The sequence below is a fragment of the Sitophilus oryzae genome, unplaced genomic scaffold, assembly GCF_002938485.1.
Source record: "Sitophilus oryzae breed Bouriz unplaced genomic scaffold, Soryzae_2.0 scaffold_682_pilon_pilon, whole genome shotgun sequence".
Lineage (NCBI taxonomy): Eukaryota > Metazoa > Arthropoda > Insecta > Coleoptera > Curculionidae > Sitophilus > Sitophilus oryzae.
The window spans coordinates 918,297-942,141 of NW_022147287.1; the positions used below are offsets into that span (position 1 = coordinate 918,297).

Consider the following 23,845-nt stretch of genomic DNA (forward strand, 5'->3'; position numbering starts at 1 on the left):
TAGTCTACAACATATTAATCTGTAGTACGTAACTAGCGTGACGTCGTAAATCTCGTTCCGAGGCTGTTCTATTAGAGACGGCATTGCGTCAGCATGGCTGCAAGTTGCTAACCTAATAAAGTTAACACTAGAAAAGCCCGCGGGAACTGTCAAATTCAAAGTTATTCGTTTCACAGACTATAAATGAAACTACCTTAATTATAAACAAATAAATGACAGGACAAATTATTTTTTTCTGATATGTTGGGTATGCTGATTTTTTTGATAATAAGAATCAGAATTTTGATAAGAAGAATCCTAAGTATGTAGTATTATTTAGGTATGAGCAAATTACCGTTTTTGAATTAAATCAAAAATTATAAAATCAGTTGGACCGTTTTAAAAATATGTCCAATTTTATGTCAAAAATTACATATTTGCAGTTGAAAATTAAAAATTTTTCGGCACGGGTGCACGGGTTGTCTATTTTTAGAAAAACTCATAAAAAGTATTTTAACGTAAGTCTATTTTAACCTTCAATTATGTTCTTTAATGTTATTCGACCTCAAAAGTATGCATAATAGTAAATTCTTTGCTAATAGTGATATGCAAATGCAAGACCAAAACTCTTCTTGGTCTTGGTCTTGGACTCTAATAAGTACTCTTGGTCTTGTTGCAAGACTCTCACAGGTCATGCTCTTTATTATATTTTTACCAGCACTTTCTGTATAGAACTTCTTTAAATAAATAGTATTTTAAGTAATTTAATGCAAATAAAACTATAAAAAATTCGAGAAAACACTATTTTCAATAAATTAAAACAATTTTGAACAAGTAACTTCATACATATTTATTTATATGGTTCAAAAAACACGAACGCTTTAGCTAATACGGCAACATGCGGCATGTTTCAGATACCACTCGCCGGCAACAGTTTTGAAGAAACTTCTTTTTTATCATTTTTTACTTAATAAATTATAGTGGGGAGGGGCAAATAAATAAAAATTGCGTTATTTTTTTTATTATTTATGAAAAGTGAGATAAACATGAAAAAAAATTGCAAGACTGGGTCTTGGTCTTACATTGGTCGGTCTTGGTGTACTTTTTGTGTAAGACCGCAAGACAAAGACCAGTCTCGCTAATTACTAATTGCTAAAATGTAGAAAATATAAATTTATAGTTCTACAACTTGTAGACAAGCAAATTTTATCAAAAATAATGTCCTAAAATTGCAACTCAACTAGTCTTGCCGATAACTACTTAATTTTATGCAGAATCCACTGACAAACCGTTCTTACTAAAATCTACAAAATAAATATTTTTTCTTTTTTCCGCAACTTTTAAGAACGAATCAATGTCGAAAAATATTTATTATCCCCCTTCTGTTGTGTAAATGTAATTTTTGACATAAGTTTGAAAATATAAAAAAAAACGGTAAACAAAATTTGTATAAAACATACAGAAAATGTACCATACAATCGAAAAAAAAACGGCGTCAAAGACACGCTATGGAATGACAATCGATGACAATTTTGGCGAGGTCAAGCCCTAGACGTCATTCATTTTAATCGCGCTTACTGCTAGTTGGCCTTAACAAAGTTGAAATTTTTTATAATGAGTAAAAATTACTTTAAATGGTGTAGTGTTAAATTCGTGAAAAATATTTTTTTGGAAATAGATTTGGGTATCGGGAAACTTTCTATCCTTTCTAAAGATGTCTATAGATTAACCTCGACAAAATTATCATTGTGTCATTTCTCAGCTGTCCATCACGCTGTTTTTTTTCGATCGTGCAGTATTTAGACCTTAATACCTTATTTGTATTATATTAACTCTAAAATTTTAAAATTAACGTAGATTATGAAAACTTCTTCAAAAAAATGAAAATAAATTAAAGTTATCAATATTTATATGTAGTAATTTATGTAATAGCCTTTATTAAACACTAATATACCTAACAACTATCTAATTATTCAAACACCATGCACAATGAAATGGATTACTGTTACTATGCTAGGCGATGCAACTGATTAAATGAAGGAATTGAACCTACGAAGGCTTGCGGTGCCCGAATGAATTTTGTTCCTCGCCATAGCCGAATACTGTGCCCTCGCCTTAGCCCTTTGTGCTGCCTGCAGGTCGATGGCCGAATTGCTCCGGAATCCCTTCTTGTTCGCACTATCTACAAGTAGAAATAATCCAGCTATTACCCTAACGCCTATGGTGAAGATTAACGTGATTGTATGACAAGGTTAGGTGGCCGCTATTGTTTATAAACATAAAGCTTTTGTGGTCATCAATAGGGTAATATACACGTATACGTATAATGGAATGAAGGTAAAGAACTAATATTTCAGTTAGCATTTTACTATGCATACCGCTCAGTTGTTGTACGAGGTTGTCCTAATATTCCGTAGATATAGAACTACTACGTATTTTTGGCATCAAAATAAGTTTCCTTACCAAATACACCTCTATACAATAGTGCCTCGTTTACTGTACAGGGTGGTCGAAATTATTCTATTTTAACAAAGAAAACCTATTTCCTGGCTACATAGAGCAAAACCGACATAGATGTCATGAGCTCGATTTCTGAGACATGTTTAATGGCGTAAACCGCCTGTTGATATTTTCACTGCCAACAGAGATACGGGGTCTTTTTGAATTTTTTACCATTTTGAAAATTGCCCATAACTTTTTTATTTTGCGGAATAATAAAATTCTGTAAAAACGTTTTTAAGACACTTTTTTAAGCACAATCCAGTGGCGTAGTCAGTTTTTTTCTATGCTTGTTCTTTTTGTCAGAAATAATAAAAAATATACTTTTCTAAATGGAAATCATAGTTGGCTAAGAAGTTAAAAAAATGCTGGCGTTTAACCCTTTCCAACGATATAAAGTTATGGGTATCTATTTCTAAGAATGAGAGAAATATTAGGTTTTTTATCTTTATATCGAAGCGGGCCCTGATTTTGTATTGACCTATTTGCCTAATTATTTTTATCACAGTTTAATATTCTGTATTATTATTTACCTGCATAATTAAAGACTTTTGAAAAGGTAAATTAATAATATAGACTATATTAGTATTAGTATAATAGACTATATTAGTATTAGTAATTACAAATGAAATTAATACAATAAACAAGATGTAAAAAAAATCGTTCTTACTGGGGACACTCGTCCACAGGACATCTGTACATAAGATAATGTCTGTACATAAGGCACTACCCGTACCTTGGAAATAGTCCGTACCTTGGACACAGTCCGTACCTTCGACACAGTCCGTTACCTTGGAAATAGTCCGTACCTTGGACCCTCGAAATACTTCCGAGGGCTCAATAAATAATAAACAACATGTCCTTTCTTCCATGTGACATTCTGGAGGACAAAAGAAAAGGGACGCCAACGTGCCAGCAAAATACAAATACAAGTTGGGACATCCGTAACTCTACCCTGTAGCCTCGAAATAGCAGCTGATTCAAATTATACAGCAAGATTTAAATAATCGCTATTTCTAAAAGCTGGGATACAACAGAGCGTCAAAACAAAGTGAGGTTAAGCACGGAGAGAGTTGACAGAAGCGACGTTGACAGCGCGCGCCTCCACAGAATAGTAACAGGGTTGTGTCGAACGATAACAGGGTTGTGTCGAACGATAACAGGGTTGGCGACTAGGGAACGTAAAAATTGCGCGTCAAATAAACTATCCGGCCTGAACGAGAGGGAATCCGGTGATGATAGGCCAGACATCATATATTATATATAAAAAAGACATGTAACGAACTAAAAACGTTACAGTTTTCTAAAAAAAAATCATCAAAGATGTTCAAACTGAGCACTTCCTTGTTGAATAAATAAACGTCTTTTACGCACAGTGTTATAACGATTTATTAGGTGAGCTGGTGTAATAAGTCCAAAAGCTTGCCTAGTAGCGTTCTGCTTGCCTAGTAGCGTTTTGAAGCTTTTGTCAAACAATATAAAAATACACGGACATACATGGAAAAAGTTGGTTTCAAAATGAAGATCGATGACTGTGATGTTGCCTTCATTCCACTACACGGTATACATCAGCAATTTTATCAATCTACTGCATTCTATATGTTAATCAATTCTGAGTATATCTCAAATTACACAAAAATTGAAAAAAAGAAATACATTAAATACTCCTTTTTCATATGAGAAAATTTCTGAACTCGACCTTAAATTTAACTAAAAAATCAAAATTAAAAAATACTATAAATTAACAACACTAAACAAGAAAAAATCTATCAGTTTTATGATAAAAAGTATTTTTTTATAAATATTTGTGCTTGTCCAAAAAATTAGTCGATTGCCATAAAAATAGAGGCATCAAAATGTTTTTAACCCCTCAAAAGTCCCATTCGGTCCCAGTGGGGGAAGTTTGAAAAAACCGCCGCCATCTTGGATTTTTTCATTTTTTTTCAGCATTTTTTACGAATAATTTGATACCACACACTTGGTATTTCGAGTCTAATTTTCGTTATGAACCTCATGTTACAATTTCAAATAATTGACATATGATACGTCATTCTATTCAGAGCGTCATATTCTATCGAATAAAGTAAAAAAAAATAACAAGGGTGCCATTTAAAAATCAAAAGTTGTAGTCATTTCCGGTGAAACCGGAAGTGACCGAAAAAAAATCGAATATGTCAATCAATCCTAATTTATGTCATATACTAACGTACCAAATCTCGTTGTTTTATCTGAAATAATAAAAAAGTTATAGGGGGTGAGCCACTTTTGAGACGCACCCGGTATACTGTTAACGCAAAAATTATAGCTGATTGGTTTAAAAAAACTGGAAAATTTATAAAACGTATAGTAAAAAATTGCTCTATCTCTATTACTATTTATTTTAGAAAAAAAATTATTGAAGGTAAAATATTCTAAATCTAATTCTCTACAAAAAATATGTCTTTAGTTTTTTCGAAGAAAGTTATGCAAACGGAGATACTTAAAAAAAACGAAAAAATCCAAGATGGAGGCTGTTTTTTTCAAACTTCCCCCACTGCGACCGAATGGGACTTTTGAGAGGTTAGGTTAGGAGATCATTATCTACATATTCCCGTTGAGATTGGTTGGTTACTAATTTTTTCCACCTTTACATATAATACTCGGCTCCTTTATTTATTCCGAATTTACCTGTCATTTAAAATGACAGGCAACTGTCACTGTCATATATGTTCTTGTTAGACAGTCTTTTCAACCTTCATAACTACTGCCCTGATAATTTTTTATAAAAATCTAGTTTTTTCAACAAGCAGAATGTTTATAAAGACTTACTTTTCCTCATAAAATCGACCTCTCACCAAGTCTTGAATGACAAATCTTGTCGATGCAGATTGTGTTGACAAATTCTTTAAACTTTTAAATAACATTTATATGACATAGAGAAACATTTATATTGACAACAGTTAAAACAGAACAAATTTTCTAATTAATACAATGAAACAAAAACATTGCATGCGCTTTCACTAATACTGTTATAAGTATTCATTAGGGAATTAACGAATCTACAAAAATTAGCTCAAAAAATAAACAAAAAAATATTCTAAATGCTTTTAAGAATAAAACGTAAGAATTTATTTTTAAAATGTATTTAACATATCTGCCTAATACATTTATGTACTTAACTCATACCGAATATTAAATAGCTTTCATTATTTCATATTTAAAACACAACTTTGATTATTATTAATTTTCACACCATATTTGCACAATAATTGTCTACACATATACGACCGTGCACAAAAATGATACTACACAAAAGCAGCCTATTTGAAATTAAATTATAAAAAAGGATTATTGTAGAACGGTTACATACTATCTGCTCTTGACAGAACAGGTATACCACTACGTTGCCTATAGCTTCGTGGTAAAGATGGCGCTCTATGCAAACCACCACATGCGCCGGCCAGATTTTCTGTACTGCCTGTTGTTATCCAAACATAGCAGCGTTAAAAAATTACATACATTGTTTTAATATTCTGACTGATTATGTAATATGTATCTTTCTAAATCTTGGTCTCTTTCTTTTAATCCTTTCGTCACTAAAAATACTTGAAACACAAAAACATACCAACACAAACAAAGTGAAAAAACTACTCTATTTTAATTACACAGTTAATTTTAAAAGCCAGCATAAGAAACTCTTATACGGTGCTGTCAAAGCAATTGAGCGTCCGGATTGCACAACGACCTTAGCGCGTGGCCGCGGGCAGCCCAGTAGGCAAGCGAGACCGCGACGCGCCGATTTAACAAAATAAATAATTTTAAACCTGCCGTCATTTCGTTAATAATTATCGTAGTGTGTTGATTTTTGCATAGAAGTACTCATGAGTCTTTAGCGCTTCCGACAAGCCTAAATAACTGGATTATTTTTTATATTTTCGATTTGTTTACATTGCCCGAGCATATTATATCTTTGAGATAAAAATGTCTGTTATAAATTTTAAAACTGCCAGATATGAATACTATCATTTAATTAGTTATACATTTAGTTACAACATATTCAAAATTTAGGTCTATCGGTTTATGCTAGCAGTAATAACGAGTATAAATAAAAAAATGGTCAGTACAACGCTCGCCGTTTTTAGCGCGCGTTCAGCTTTGGTTTTAGTTTTAGCGCTATTTTTACAGAAAATAAATTTTGAACTTTGATCAAATGACAAGAACATTATCATTGCCGATATCTCCTGGTTATAATGTAGTTCTTTTTTCAAAATATTGCATTGTTTTAGCTTAAAAAAAACTTGAATTATGCGGCTTTTTTGCGAGAGCTACCGGATCTGCGTTAATAAAGAGATGGCTATGTACGTCAATCATAGCCACAATAGATTGTAATTTTACCTCGTCACGAGATTTTTTGGAAATATTGCACTTCCATTTATCCGGATTTCTACTAACTTTTGACCTTTTTTTTCGGTCGCATTTCCCTCTATTTAATAATAAATAATTTAAAAAACGCACAAATACTACTGATAGTAAACAAGCTGTGGCAAAAATTTTCTATACTCCGTATAAACAAAAGACTATCGCAAATACTGTCTTTCGATGGACGTACATAGCCATCTCTTTATTAACGCAGCGCCGCGCCGCGCCGGTAGCTCTCGCAAAAAAGCCGCATAATTCAATTTTTTTTTCTAAGCTAAAACAATGCAATATTTTGAAAAAAGAACTACATTATAACCAGGAGATATCGGAAATGATAATGTTCTTGTCATTTGATCAAAGTTCAGAATTTATTTTCTGTAAAATAGCGCTAAAACTAAAACCAAAACTGAACGTGAACTAAAAACGGCGAGCGTTGTACTGACCATTTTTTTATTTATACTCGTTATTACTGCTAGCATAAACTGATAGACCTAAATTTTGAATATGTTGTAACTAAATATATAACTAATTAAATGACAGTATTCATATCTGTCAGTTTTAAAATTTATAACAGAGATTTTTATCTCGAAGTTAAAATATGCTCGGGCAATGTAAAGAAATCGAAAATGTAAAAAATAATCCTGTTATTTAGGCTTGTCGGAAGCGCTAAAGACTCATGAGTATTTCTATGCAAAAATCAACACGATACGATAATTATTAACGAAATGACGGCAGGTTTAAAATTATTTATTTTGTTAAATCGGCGCATCGCTGTCTCGCTTGCCTACTGGGCTGCCCGCGGCCACGCGCTAAGGTCGTTGTGCAATCCGGACGCTCAATTGTAAAAATGGCCACAAACCGTGGATGACATACAAATTTCTAGAATGGTGCAATCATTTTCCAGGAAAGAGACAGAACCAAAACAGTTTATAGTAGACCACTGACCAACATTTACAGCAGAAAAACTGTCAAAACTGTAGAAGGGTGTATTAACAGGGCATTGTAAGCTCTATATGTCTTCTAAATCATTTTGTCCTTTACTTCTACTTGGAGCATAGGGCTTCAATAAACGCTCTTCAGCGGGTTCGGTTGTTGGCAATTGATTTGACATTTCGCCATGATCGGTTTTAATTGTCCTTTTGAACGTTTTGGACGACCAATTCTTCTCATGCCTTGTGGATTCCATTCAAGCTTTGTGGATTCATTCTGCTAGCCTAACCTAACCTAACTTATCCACCTTCATTTCCTAAGTTTGATCTCGTTTTACACCTGCCTCTGGTTGGTCAAGGTCCATAAATCCTCATTCTGATAGTAATTGGCTAGAATATTCCTACAATATGTCTCGAAAGCCCATATAGTACGGGAGGTGGCGACACTTTTCATTATCCCATTTCATAAAACTCGAGTTATGTTTTATTTTGTAATATTAATACCGCTGATCAAGAAAATGAACTCCTGCCATCTCTTTAGCGGGACAACGATTGACGGCGGTATGCAAAACATGATGAAAAAAAAGTCTAAATGTTTAAAATAATAAAAGATGAAACTTTCTCAATGTTTTAATAACATTTAAATAAGTCATGAAACGCCTTCCTGCCACTTTTTCGGTAGACCTATACACTCCTGCCATAATTTTATTTATGTAAAAAAAATTATCCATTGATATAAATTATCTAAATTTTTAATAAACCTAAATAATAATTTTGTAGAAATGAAAAATGTATATAACTATTTATGTAAATGATTCAGAACGCGCGCATACATGAGTATATAATCACTCAATATACAGGGTGTTTCAAAACAAATGCGAAGAACTTCAGGGGGCGATTCCTTGTTCAAAATAAAGGGTAGTTTGCTTCATAAACGTTGGGTCAAAAGTCAACCATTAGGGAGATATTGCGGTACAAAGATGGCGGAAAAATAATGTTTTTATTTTTTATCTTGAAAAGGAAAAGAGATAGACTAATAAAATTTTATGGAAGCATTACTGTTATGAAAACACACTTTCTGGTAATTTTTTCACTTTTTTAAAATGAGTGGAAGGGGTTGAAATAAACTACCCCTATCATTCTTGTTAACGAAATTTAAAGAAAATCTTATCAAACACATGCAAAAAATTAATTTGGATAGTTTAGTTTGTTCAGAAACTTTTTTATCTCTGTATTTTTTTGATAAATCTCACCGATTTCAAATTAAAAAATAAAATTTAAAGCATTACATGTCAGGACAAAAAACATTTTCTGATAAAGAATCTAGTGGGCTGCTGTAATTTTTTTAGGAAAAAATTTAATCGGCCGCTGTTACTTTTTAGGATGTTCCTAATATTATTTTATTTGACATTACTCTACTGCAATACGTTATTATCTAGATGATTATTATTATCGTTATTATCACTAGATTCTTAATCTAAAAATGTTTTTTGTCATGACATGTAATGCTTTACATTTTATTTTTTAATTTCCAATCGGTGAGTTTTATCAAAAAAACAGAAGAGGTAAAAAAGTTTCTAAACAAACTAAACTATCCAAATTAAAGCATTTGCATGTGTTTGATAAGATTTTTCTTTAAATTTCGTTAACAAGAATGATAGGGGTAGTTTATTTCAACCTCTTCCACTCATTTTAAAAAGGAAAGTGTGTTTTCATAACAGTAATGCTTCCATAAAATTTCATTAGTCTATCTCTTTTCGTTTTCAAGATAAAAAATAAAAACATTATTTTTCCGCCATCTTTGTACCGCGATATCTCCCTAATGGTTGACTTTTGACCCAACGTTTATAAAGCAAACTACCCTTTATTTTGAACAAGGAATCACCCCCTAAAGTTTTTCGCATTTGTTTTGAAACACCCTGTATAACGCATTGAGAACCTTTAGATTTAGAATTTGAAAGCCTAGAATATTGAATATATAAAGGTGTTTCCGCTCAACAACTTTGCCCCTGCCGAAGCCAGGTCCCATCAAATGACTGGCAGGATATGTTTTTTAGTTATCGTAATTATTAATGAAATGGCTAAAAAAAATTTCAACTTTTATAATTTGTATGAATGGATAAATTTTTTCACATAAATAAAATTATGGCAGGAGTGTATAGGTCTACCGAAAAAGTGGCAGGATATCGTTTTATGTCGTATTTAAATGTTATTAAAAAATTGATAAAGTTTCTACTTTTATTATTTTTAACAATGAAACTTTTTTTTTACATAATTAACATATCGCGGTTAATCAGTGTCCCGCTGGTACCCCTGCAGGAATCGATTTAAAAGTTCAGTTTCCAAATTATTTACTTTGTGATTCAAAGCAATGATATCACTGACACTGAGGCACTCTTCTTTAAGGCAGCCAGAACTTTGACTGATTCTCTGCTGACGTTGATGATAATCTATATTCGATACCAATTAAACTTTTAATCGCATAATGTAGGGCGCGATTTTTAAATTCAATGTTGCTAAGCATTCAGCATGGATATATTCGGCGCAGGGCGACTAACGGGAATTTAAATTTCCCGCTGAGGATTTAGCTGGTTTGCTCTGCTGTAAAAAATGTCAAGTTGCCATATTTATTTATTTATTTCCTGACATTGTCATTCGTTTTCACACTTTAGTCTTGTATTAAGAATTTTTTCGTTTAAATTAATTGTATTGTGATACTTTAGCTTAAAAATCTTTACTAGCAGACCTTGCAGCCGAACATTGTTCTTTTTAGAACCTTTTTTAGTGCGAAGTGTACAAGGTAGCTTAATAGCCGTAAAAATTTATTGCTTTATTAGAATATTTTGAACGGGAAAGCGATAGTAATGGCCCTTTATGTCCCTTAAGTGCCGTTAAGAAGGTGAGTTTTGATGATGTAAATAGTAACTGTTTATATATTTATAATTAATTTATTTTCGTTTCCTAAAATATTTTGATTAAAAGAAAATATGTAAACGTAGCCAACGCTGTGCCGGCCAACCTTAATCACGTGATTCACAGTTTATTTGATATGAACTATGTATGACATGTGATTATATTTTAAGCATTTTTCTAGTGACGAAAACTACTAAAAGAACGTAGACAGAAAAAAATCGCAATTAAATCGATGAAAATTAGATAAAGCATTATTGACGTATATAACAAAGCACTTACCTGACGCGCTTTGAGGTGCAGTTTTTCCGTACTGCCTAGGAGTCTTAAAACAACTATTGAGATTATTGTTGGACGAACTGGCCGACATCCCATCTCCTTGCAACGCTCTGCGGTAGCTGGGTTCGAGCGATTGCAAAAGAGCCTCCGCTTGGTCGGGAAAATGATCTCTAAATCCTCGAAATGCCCTATAAAAAATTAATCATAAGTATTTCATTTAAAAAAATAGTTTAAAAGATTTGCTAACTTTCTAGACGAAACTCTCGCCTCGGGATCGGCGTCCGCGATTCCCTTTTTGACGCATTCTTGCAACAGCGCCACGTGTCTTTCCAGGGGATGCGTCGGCCAATGGGAGAGCATTATTTCCACAAACTCGCAACACGCCCTTCGAATCTCTTTGCTCTTTGACGTGGTCGCGTTACTGGTAATGATCGGTATCAGTCGGAAATAGTGGATGTATTTGATTATAAACCTGACGGTTACCTCGCCAGATGTCGACATAATCTATAAAGCAAACGACGTTTATTAAATATATAAACATTAGAGTTCTACAAAAAAAATGGCTGTGCTATATTTTTTTTTATTTTGCAATGTTTTATAATAAAATTTACTGGTAATCGCAAAACAATTTCCCCTGCACGTGATCAACTTTGATTGAAAAGCGATGGCGACAGCGCTGCCAGATTGTGATGGATTTATGAGATGAATGTTAATTTAAAAGTGACAAACAATATATTATTATATCATTTTTTAAAGATATTTAAGTTTTATTTTTAATTTAATAACTAATATTTTAGTAATTAATTGATTTATTTGTTTTATAGCTTATTTTACTTATTTTATTACATATTTACCTTTGAATAAGAAGACTAAGGAAGGAGCATAATGCTATCCATGTATTCATGCATGGTGGGCGGAAAAAGCACCATAAAAGCACTCTAGGGTGGGTATCCTTGACAGTTCTGTTTGACGATTCATTTGACACATTTGAATTTGATTTGAAATTTTGTGGATTTGTCAGTCTTTACGAAGCTTATTTTATGTTATTTATTATTTATTCTACTATTGATAGTTGTATAAAGGTAGTAAATCTAGATGGAAATTGTGGCAGAACTTAAATTAACAGTGACACTATCGCGATTTATCGAAAAAGATTCTAAAATAGTTGGTTGTGTAGCGTGCGGTAGATCTCGGCAAAAATTGAGTGAAATAATGAAACAACTTTTCGCTAGTAAGTGACTATATAATATACATACGTGTAGTAAACCGATCATTTATGAAATTCACTTAAATTAACTAAATTATATATTTTTCTTGCATTTTAGCTTTTATTTATTTCTTGTCAAAGATTAGATGTCAAAGATTTTAGATACGTTAATTTGACTTACCTGTTTCAGTAGCGTATCGGATGTTTGTGTTAATAAATACTTATTACAACTTATCTATTTTTATTAGAATTATATATTTTTATAACAATTTTAATAACTACAAACATTTATTCACAACGTAAAATAAAACAACAAATTATTGAGTCTACCCCACGTCTACCCTACATCATAGTTTTACATTTTTTAAATAAAATTAGAACGACACTGATAAACCGGAATTTAAGTCGGCCATATTTGAGGCCCATAGCGGTGTACCTAAGATTTTTGATATGCTCCTTCCTTAGTCTTCTTATTCAAAGATATTAACAAAAACTAGTCCATTATGAAGATTATTCTAAGCGTTATTATGGGTTATTTATTTATTTACTGATGTACATCTTACAACGCCATAAATGGTAACAAGTAAGAGGGTACTATTAATGCACAAACTAATAGTCACAGAATTTCATAAAAACTAACGTAGAAATAACTTTGAAAGTGGTGTAATGTGCTTATCAATCAAACTTACTTCTCTAGCGCAACACACACATACACTACACAACGCGCTGCGCAAACGCCTGTTGGACAAAAGAATTCAAACATTCTTGAAACTTATCAAACAACTGCGCAACGTATCAAACGTTACCATACATTGGCAACTCGTTGCGCAACAGCCTGTGTTGCGCAATTTGTTCGATAATGTATTTGCCGCTTTATAGTAACATTAAAGCGTTATTACCGTTGCTCGAAGAAATAAGACGCGCAACCTTATGGGCGATTTCGTGGCACAAAACCTGTCCGGGATGTAGCTGGCGATACCGTCGCCGCTAGTCAACATGTCCGATATTTATTATTACAAAAAATCAACAGTAGGCGGGTAAAACCCGATAAAACTATTGAATCCCATAATCACATTTGTCCCTATCACAGTTGAAAAGATAAATAAATATTGCACTACCAACATTCAAATCAAAAAATTATAAATTTAAATTAAACATCACATGTAGTGAATAAAAAGATTGTTCCAGCTCTTCATTTCCACATTTCCGTTTAGCTCTGCGCTGCTGCACGCTGATAGTCGTTTACAGCGCAGCGGATACAGAATACTGTACCATAGTTCTGCTTTTAGTCGACAGAGTGGGCGGTTGCCGGAGACAGTGTTGCCAGAACTACGAATTAATCAGTAGATTTACGAATTTTGGGTACAGTACGTTAATAATACCGATTTTCTATCATTAAACAATTTAATATAATATTATACGATTAAACAAAGAACGGCGTTAGAGTTAGCTTGGAAATGAAGATCGCGGTTATCTCATATGTAAAATATTATGGTAAATGTCAATAATCGCAATTTCCAAGCCAACTAAACGATTTTTTTTCGATCATACGACAATCGTCAGTGAAACGTGGTAACCTGCTAACTCCATTTTTTACGTTATTAAGTTTTTTATACCATTAAAAAAAAAAAATACTCTATAAGTAGGGAAAGCAAACACATTTTTTCCCATTAAAGAAAAAAATTTATTTTAACTCAATAATATCTGCTAACTTCTAGTGATCTGAAATAGCCACCGAAATGCTGCTATCTCCGTAATTTTCGTTACGATCACGCTAAAGCGAACACACAGATTCTTAGTCGTATGTTTTTTTAGTACAGTACGTCGATCCAGGGTCGCACTAGGCCAAAGGGGCCCGGGTGGCAATGTAAGAAGGGACCCGTGTGTTTTTTTGCGTATTTTTTCGCCTTACGTTTTGGTCAATTTTTCCCTATTATATATAGGGTGAGTCTTAAATAAGTGCAAATATTTTTGGGTAGTATATTTCGACCCAAGAAACACGATTATGAGGTTTTTTGCGCGAAATATTTTTTTTTGAATATTTGGAATTTTTTAAAAAAATGTTTGGATTTTTTTTTAATTTTTAGTTTAAAAACATACTTTGTTTGTAATATGGTAACATAGGTAGTAGATTAAATTTACAAGAAAGAAAATCCAATGATTCTCAAAATTATAGCAAAATATTGGAAATTTTAAAAGTGAAATAACTCGGTTGTTTTGGATTTATTTGAAAAAACGGTAAACAGAAAATATTATGTTTCTTTTATCGAGATTTACCAGCCCTGAACATATTTGCACTTATTTAAGACTCACCCTGTATAGAAATCAGGGAACTACCCTAATGCAAAGTAAATCAATGCAATGCAAATTCCATAATGCAATGCAAAAGCAAATATTGTTAATAATAAATAATGAACTAAAAAGGGGACCCGCGAAGGCTGGGCCCCCCCTAATAGTTATCTATATAATATGGCCAGTCCAACCCTGCGTCAATCCGTTCTGTAAATACGGGGTATCCGTAAAGAATAAGGGGAAAAACGAAATTGTTTATATACGAGCAATTCATCGGCGTGCTATAAATAGTTTAAATAACCATTACTTACTTGTACAAGAATTTCCATAATACCTAATCAGTTTTATTTTTTTTAACGTTTTTTCACGTAAATGATACATAATTTTTATAAAAACTAAAAAAATAAGGAGAAAAGTAATAAAAATTTAATAAAATCACGCACTGATCTTCCAAGCGGTCTACTACCGTTGTATAAAAATTAGGATAAGCAGGGAAGGATTCTACCATATCTTCTGAGAATTATAAGTTTAATTTTTAAATTATTTTCATATTCATTAAGTCCAAAATTCTGCTACTTCAGTTCTTTAAAAATGCAAAAAATTTTAAAATTTTTATTAAAAATTTATTCGTTTTTGGTCTTGTATGTTTTGCTTCTAGACCGACGACATTATAAATATATGGTTATGAATATCATATTTTTTAAATTTAATTGATTATTTCTAAATCTGTTTGGGTAATATTCATTTCCATTTTCAAAATTTCAAACAATAAAGGTTGCTATCTCCAGAAGTATATTTTTATTTCTTATTTCTGCAAGACGAATAGCTACTATCTACCTATTGTGTCTGAAAAAAATGACGTAACACGAAATATTGTTTTATTGTTCCCCAGCAAATAAAATTCTTATCTCTTTATCATATTAACGCATCAAAATACTTCCTACATGTGTACATATTTTTTGTACCGTTTTTTTGCCCTCCTGTAAAATTAGGAATAATGGAGTTAGCAGTTTATCACGTTTCACCGACAATATTCAGTACCTATAAAAGATTTTTTATTTTTGTTGTTTATTTTATGTATATATGTTTAACACGAATAAATTTTCAATACATAAACGCGGATTTTTCATATTACAGATATACCACATTTTAATATGGCAACACTGTTTCAGTTCCACACCGTCTTCGATATGCCTTCGCTAGCCGAATTAGAGAAAATGAGTATTTTATACGTTGGCCGCAGAACGATTAGAGGCTCCACCGTACAGCGCTTGAGACGTAAGAGGAAATCAAATCAGCCCTATCACGAGTTTGCCCATTAGGTTGCGTATCTTCCTAATTCTTTCAAACAAGGATTAAACTGTCAAATGGTAACGTCGTTATACAATACCTTTGCGGAATTCTGTATGAGATTGATCAAATGCTGCAACAGCATTTCGGCCATCTTCTCAAACTTGTTGCCTATAGTTTGCGACAGATAGGCGATGGTGATGCAAGCCTCTCTCACCACTTGCGATCGGAGATCTTTCAAGGAACCTTGCAGCGATATGTCTAGGTTTTTCAGACAAACGTAAAAATCTTCGGATTGAGTGGCACCGGCGATGACTACAGATCTGATTTTCTTTAACTAAGGAAAAAAAAAATAAAAATAGGCATCCAAAAACGTTCTTAGCAAATTTTTTTCTTTGTATATTCCGCATAGGAAAAAAGCTTCTTCTAATACTTGTAATGGCAAAAAAAACCGGCGTCAAGTTGGCTTGGAAATGTCATAATTATACAAATGAAATGATAGGTATCTTTATTTCCAAGCCGTTCCTGACGCCATCTTTATATGAAACCATCAGAAGACTTACTGCCTCGACTCTTTTGTTCCAATCCTTGTTCGTATCCGAGATCGTGTCCTGAATATTCTTAAACTGATCTGTGACGTCCCTTGGAGAGAATATTTGTACATTCGGAACATCTTCGAAAGACCTAAGGAATAATTCTTCGTCCACTGCGCCAGCTAAAGAAAAAAAATTAACATATCTCGTAGATTAAAAAGACACAATTGAAATATACCACTTTACTTTATTTGTTTGAAGATAGTAACAATTTTCATTTGAAATTAAACTCTTATGTCATGTTTTGTTATGTCTATTTTCTGATTTACACAATTACAACGTTTCGGATAGTTCACAAAAAAATCTAAACATTCTAAGCTATACAATTCCAACATGAGTTTAAGACACACAACCAAACTTATATGGAATCACTCTTTATTTCTGACTAAATTTCTTGCAAGGATAAAAATTTGATTTTGGTGCTAGAACCAATCGTTAGTCATTGGAGAGCTGCAATTGGGGCATTTTAATTTTAACTTCTTGTAAGATAGTGCACCTCCCTATACCAGCAGAGTGACTAGAGAATGTCTTGAAACGGAAGGTGTCATAGTTTTAGACTGGCCTGCGTGTTCACCAGATCTAAACCCTATCGAACACTTGTGGGACTAGCTCAAAAGAAGGGTTAGAGCTCGTCGAAACAATCCAGGAAATCTTGCACAGCTTATTGATGCAGCATTAGCTGAATGGGGAAACATACCCCAAGACAACATTGATAATTTAATAAGAAGCATGCCAGCGCGGATAGAAGCTTGCATAAGGGTTAGAGGTGGCAACAAGGAGTATTAAAATTATCAATTTTCTTTTTGTTTTTGCTTTTTGGCCATTAAAAATTTAAATCTTAATTTCGTTTTAGAAAACAAAAAAATACCATTTTGTTTATTTTGGGAACTGATTTTTTTTTATTTCTATATGGATTATTTTTCATTAAAAGTCATTGGTAAGGACTGAGTTTTATTCATAAACATAAAATTTTCATACGTCTCAAAAATTATGAAAAATAATAGATGATTCCATATAAGTTTGGTTGTGTGTATTATTAAAGCTTGGGAAATCCGTTCAGCTGTAAGGACGCGAGGACCTCTGCATTGGTTTTCTTTAGAAAGGTTTTCCAAAAGAATAGTATTTCGATGCTTGCTTTTAAAAAGCTTTTTTAAATTTTCGTTTCTTGTAATGCGAATTCTCGTGGTCAACTCTAGTCTCAGACCAGTATATGCACCAGTGATCTAACCAACCATAGTTTGTGATCCATGATTTGGAGTATTTGAGCAGGAAACTAAATTCTAAGAAGCCATTCATTTTGGTGGAGGTTCTGTATGGGGAGGTATAACTTTTGGGCGTACGGACTTGCATGTGTTTCTACACGGCATAATTAATCCTGAACGATACAGAGATGAAATTCTTAACCTATATATTATTCCATTTGCATGGTACAGAATTCATCTTACAACAGGATAATTTTTTTTTTGGAGGTGTAAAATACCTTTACGTACGGAGTGTGGAACTCAATCTCTCCTTAAGCTGTCTGGAGGACACTACCCACTAAACGTCACCCCCTTGCTCCTGCCACGTCTACCTGGACCCGCTGGACGCATCTCCTCAAGTAGCGCCGGACTGTTCTTTTTTTGTCATTACCCCTGCTCTTCGCTGTATTTTGCCTCTAGTATATTTTGGGCCAGTTTTGAGATGGCTTCAAAGTTTTCTCTTCTTTCTGTTACCGATCTTAAGAAGGTATCTGCGGAGATGTTGCCACCAATCGTCATGCGTACCTCACATCTTTCCTGTTCCCATCTTGGACAAGCAAACATTGTGTGTTCTGGAGTATCATTGGGTTCAGCACAGTATCGGCATTCCGCGACTTCCCTCTTTCCAATTTTACACAGGTAACCCCCAAAATTTCCGTGGCCACTCAATATTTAAGTGAGATAGAAGTTTACCTCTCCATGCTTTCTTTTAATCCACAATTTATATTTGGGATGAGCTTATATGTCCATCTTCCTTTTTGTGATACTTCCCATTCTGCCTGCCACTGCTGCACTGTGCGGTTTCTCTCCATCTCTCTGCTTGCCCTGGTTTGTACTTCACCCTTGAGAAAGAGTCGTTCTTTTTCTCTTGAGAGAAGGATGCAAGGGCACCAGACCCGATATCACCAAGGCTGCCTGAGTTGAAGTAGTCCGATACGCCGAGCAGACCCTCAAAGCCATGACTCTCTGTGCGCCTTCAAGTCTTTTTTTATTTACGTGCATATTGGTTGCTTCGTTCCACACAGGTGCTCCATACATAATAATATTCTGGCACGCATATGCTAACACTCTTCTCTTTGCTGGTGTTGGGCCCCGAACGTTTGGCAATATTGCGGACAACAACAGGATAATGCCAGGCCCCATACTGCAAGAGTAGTTACTCGATACCTTCAAGAGTCCAATATCACAATCTGGTGTTTAACCACAGTAAATTTTTGTTATTTTTAATATAAAATTCAATTGAAGTGATTAAAAAGTACCTACTCCCTCATTACAAAAAGAAATGCAACGAATTTACAATTAAGGTATAAATAATAATACAAATTTCACTGGTTTGATATGACGCGTAGAAAATTGTGACATCACCTATCAGCATTTGACTGAATAGTTGACAAAGGGCGCGAGCCTCTGAAGAATAATATTATGGCGTGCCTAGTTCTCTGCTACCGTATTTACACCATATATCTTAAAATTACGTTAGATTTTTCTATTTTTATTAAGATCGTTAAAAACCGTTTTTATGTGGAATTATTCTTTATTACCCCAATATTAAATTTACTTTTATATTTTTTACTACTAAAAATTAAAACTTAAATTTTTATAATAACAGGTTACTGCCATTTTCATCGAAACACTAAACACTACCAAAGTTGTTCGGATGTTCGAGGCGTTCGAAGGTTCGAGGTTAGATTTGTATTTTGTGGATTTTGCGTTTGGCGTTAAATACTTTGAGTTTTCAATTTTGTTTTATTGTACCCTCTTTATTATTTTTGTTAAGAAGAAGGGTGTTAAAGTTTGTTTTGTGAAGGGCTGTCTAAATAACTCTGAAGGCTCTCCAGAAAAAGTTTTTATAACTGTTCCTTTGTATGAAAGCCGTCGAAGAGCCTGGTTTGAAGCGGCAAGACAACAATATGTCAGAAAAAGTACGAGATTTTGCTGTGAAGATCATTTAAATACTATTTAATAAATGCAAATCGTCATGGGATTCAACCTGCGCCTTATTTTGCTTTTCTTAAATTAACATCGGATTCAGTAGTCGGATGCTAGACGTGTCTGAGAGTTACAATGAAAGAAAAGAAACTTTAAAAACAACTACTGTTTATTCCTAACAATAAATTCAGCCAATTAAGTATTATGGTTAGCAACAATTTAACTACCAACCGTTTAAAAAACCTCTCTAAAGAACAATTAATGCATAGCACTTGCGGTACGTCGTAAATGTGTAAATAAGACAACTAAGGAGGATGAAAGTTCGATATTAACGGTTTTCTTTCAAACCAACCATTTTATATTGTTAAAACCCACTTGATTAAAGTTAAACTTACATGCTGATGGTAAGGTAAGTTTTCTGAGTGATCCGACTCTGCTCAAAACTGTTCATGCAGATGAAAAGATGAAAGTGTAGAAATAAAATCGTATGAAAAAAAAACAAAAAACAAAGCAAATTAGAGATGAAAAAATGAAAGTTAAAACAAAAGTAGCCAAGCAAGTTTTAGATATAGTTAAAATATTATGTACAAAAAATGTTGATAAATGTAATTTAAATTGAACTTAATACCGTATGATCAAAAAAAATTGACCGGATGTTGTCTTAGAATTGACGATCAACAAAAAATACAATTTTTTATATTTTATTTGTAAAATTATATAGTAAATGTCATCGATCGTCATTTCTGTGTAATTCTGAGGGCGTTTTTTTCGATCGTACGTTATATTATAATAAGGTATCCTAACAAATTTGCCTGGTAGATTAACGGCAAGATAATTATGTTGCTAACTGATTAACTTTTTTGTGAGCACAATTGGTATAGCATTTGTTAAACACCTTGTAAAAAAACATTAAAACCACTAGAAGCGAAATATAAATAGCCAATAAAGAAAATAAAAATAATATTTCAATGTTTTTAACACCTACAAAAGTAAAAACAAATTTTAAGGAATAAAATAAATCTTCTATGCATATTATAGTGCGATATCCTTAGATTACTAAAATAAATACTCCAAAAAGGTATAGGACATTACTTATATTTTTATTGTTAAATGTTTCATAAATCTAATTGATTAATATTCAAACTACTAAACATTTTGTCACTTACATTACGAATTTACGACAGAGTAGTGATGAAAAAATAGTGTTAATGTCAAAAAAGTAATCCATAGATTGTATACTCCGACTCACGAAATATGACGATGGCGTCAGAATATTCTTATTAGGAAAAGACATGCGGAACAGTATATTTAAATGTGTTAGACTGTTGACTAATATCCAGTATGATGCAAACGTCATCTTTCGTGAACCCGACTATACGTATTTCCCCCATCCATGAATAAATATCAATTTAGTAGCCATAAAGTTATGTTACACACTATTTTCTGAAACTATTTTCGTATCGACAAGGCGATCTAAAATAGATACTAGTAAATACAGAGTGTCTCTTAAATAAGTGCAAGTATTTTCCATTTGCCATTTGTAAAATAAATTGAAATTATCCCATTTAATTCAGTTTATTATTTATTTTTTTTAAGTTTTGTTTTATATTATTGCTTGTATGTATTTAACTCCAAGATACACTTCAATAATTCACAAATCTCAGCAGTTCTAAGGATTATACTTTTGGCGCCCAACGTGGGACCAACGTAAAAAAATTCTCTATAGGCGTTACTGACCACACCAAATACATTTTAAGAGACATACTGTATAGGAATACGGAGTGAAAATATAATTCAAGTTATATAATACTACTTCAAAACTCACCGGCATTTGGAGTGGCAAGACCGGATTTTGGTTTGCTCGCACTTAACGTGTAGGCAGACTTCTTTACAGATAAGGGTGCTTTAGCCATCCTGTCCACTTCGTCAAAATTTACTAAAACACCAAATTAAAATACCACTTAGTGTTAACATTAGTAAAAAAAATCTGTATTTGCTCAGATGATACGGGAATTAACTGCAACAGCAGTGTTATATTATAAAGTTACAAAAAATTATATACAGGGTGTTTCAAAAAACATGTGTCATCTCTCGAGGGGAGATTGCTCACATAAAAATAAGATTTATTTTTTATATAACATAGGTCCGATTCTGCTGTTTCGTAGCTACAGTAGATTAGTCTTCATTTTTTTATTATAATTTTCTTCTAAAGTGCTTTTAGCGATTCAAATGAAATTTTGATATACGTGACGAAATATGAAGTACCACTTTTAATCAGTATTAAACGGCCTACACAATTTTGCTAACAAGAGGAAAAAAAGCAGTGGCGTAGGTAAATGCTTTTTTTAGAAAAATATTCCAGAGATAACCCATATGCACGTCCCTGGTGAATCTGTCGATATTTTAAAGCACTAGAATATGTAACACTTACAGTAACTTTTCCCTCAAAATTTCATTCGAATCGCTAAAAGGCACTTGGAAGAAAATTATAACAAATCGAAAAAAAAATGAAGACTGTAACCCCCTGTAACTACGAAACAAAACAGAATAGGACCTATGTATGTTGATATAAAAAATAAGCCTTATTTTTACGTGAGGAATCTCCTCACGAGAGGTGGCACATGTGTTTTTGTAAAACCCTGTAGATACTATATTGGGTTCCTAAGTTCGAGGGTTGTATAGTCTAGTTGTAAAAAAGATTGGTTTGAAAATCTTCACCCCTTTAGTCTGTATACACTGTATACACATTACACACACGATATTTCCCGTTTCCCTTAAGGTTCATTCAGAACTTCGCAATTAGTGGTTTCAATTACACTTTATACTTTTTAGTTTACAATCATTCACAATATTTAAAAAACACAATTAAAATTAATAGAATATCCGAGCAACAGCTTGCGTTAGGGAGTTGTATCCATAGAGAAAAGCCTAATATTTAGCTTATAAAACACACAATCTACTTTTGATTTCTAAACACAAATTTCTCTTGACGAAAGATAATCAAAGGTCAAAATGACATTTCTCGCAAATTTTGAAGTATAATTTGTGGAAAAGTTAAAAGTCTGATAATTTTATCTACTAATTGAAAATGTGTACCACTAATTTTGACGTTCTGAATGCTTACATTCAAACTAAAGGAACAAACTTCTACGCTAATTGAAACCACTATTTTATTCTACTAATTGCGAGCTTCTGAATGAAGCTTTATCAGTTAAACAGTAAGAATACTTAGCAAACTTCTTACATTCGATATTTTTCGTCGCCGTAGGCAACAACTCCTCATTGTTCTTCACCTCCTCGAACCTGGCTGCCAGCGCCGGCCATTTCGCTTGCGGCACCAGGTTCCTCTTCTGCAAATCGACTCGCAACTTCTCGCCTACGTGTTTGTACAAGTCCACCAGCGTGCTGAACGCGGTGTCCCGTACGGAAGAGGTAGGGTCGCTGAGTAGATTAACTATATCAGGTATGAATTTGCTTAAGGTCAACGAATGAGCCCCGTGTCTGGAAAGAAATTAATTTGTCTTAAATGTTTCAAGCTTTTCACAATGAGTAAAAAAAAAAGAATCTGGGGGCACGGGCCACAGTGGAGTGCATATAATGTAGGCAAAAAGAGGTTGCTTACCCCAGACAATATCATAAAATACTTACGCTAGCCTTATTTTATTATTTTGCAAATTTTTGCCTACCCTGCTTTGATTTGCACTGCACGCCACTGACGGGACAGTATTTAAGTTCTCAGTCGATCTATTCTGAAGCCACTAAAATAGGAATAGTGAAAAGAATCGCGTAATGCTGAATTAAATAATTCTGAATTGGATTTGCTCCACAATGGTTACTCTGAGTCCCTCGACAATATTATATTGGAATATAAGACTCATTAGTAGGCCAGAATGAGGAAGATGCTCTCTTGATGATTAAAAAAAAACTGACTAAATGAAATTTTGGTAAAAATGTTTAAATTTGTTGTATAATTTAAGATACCGAGTAGCTCTCCATTTTACTTTATAGAGCAAATGATTGTAACATATATTTTATTTAGATTAAAGCTGCAAAAATTAGTTTAAACCGAATTTGCGCCGTTTTCCGCACGGTTGTCGTTTATTATTTGACAATAATTATCCTAACGTCAGTCATTATTTTGTATAATATTATGTTGTTGTTGAATCTTTGCGAGTAATTCTAATTTTTTTGCTTATTTTCATAGTTTTTTTTAAATTGTACTTTTAAGCACAAACAGTTATTTTAAGAACTAAATTTTCGAGTTTTTGAATTGCATTTCTTGAATACAGTCTTCAACAG

General features: G+C 33.1%; 1 protein-coding gene across 8 annotated transcripts in view; it reads right to left on the bottom strand.

The window, feature by feature from the left end:
* Positions 1 to 23,845, bottom strand: part of LOC115887898 (CLIP-associating protein 1-B) — a 96,543-nt gene that overhangs the window by 32,530 nt on the left and 40,168 nt on the right. For 7 of the 8 annotated variants that reach the window (XM_030907424.1, XM_030907423.1, XM_030907426.1 and 4 more), the window contains exons 4-11: positions 22,791 to 23,047; positions 21,372 to 21,482; positions 19,942 to 19,989; positions 16,347 to 16,498; positions 15,884 to 16,120; positions 11,242 to 11,498; positions 10,998 to 11,182; positions 2,033 to 2,161 (exon numbers count right to left, since the gene is read on the bottom strand). In XM_030907424.1, the coding sequence (XP_030763284.1) occupies positions 2,033 to 2,161; positions 10,998 to 11,182; positions 11,242 to 11,498; positions 15,884 to 16,120; positions 16,347 to 16,498; positions 19,942 to 19,989; positions 21,372 to 21,482; positions 22,791 to 23,047 (1,376 nt within the window). The remainder of the gene's footprint in view (positions 1 to 2,032; positions 2,162 to 10,997; positions 11,183 to 11,241; positions 11,499 to 15,883; positions 16,121 to 16,346; positions 16,499 to 19,941; positions 19,990 to 21,371; positions 21,483 to 22,790; positions 23,048 to 23,845) is intronic. The other variant, XM_030907425.1, reaches the window with a different exon arrangement.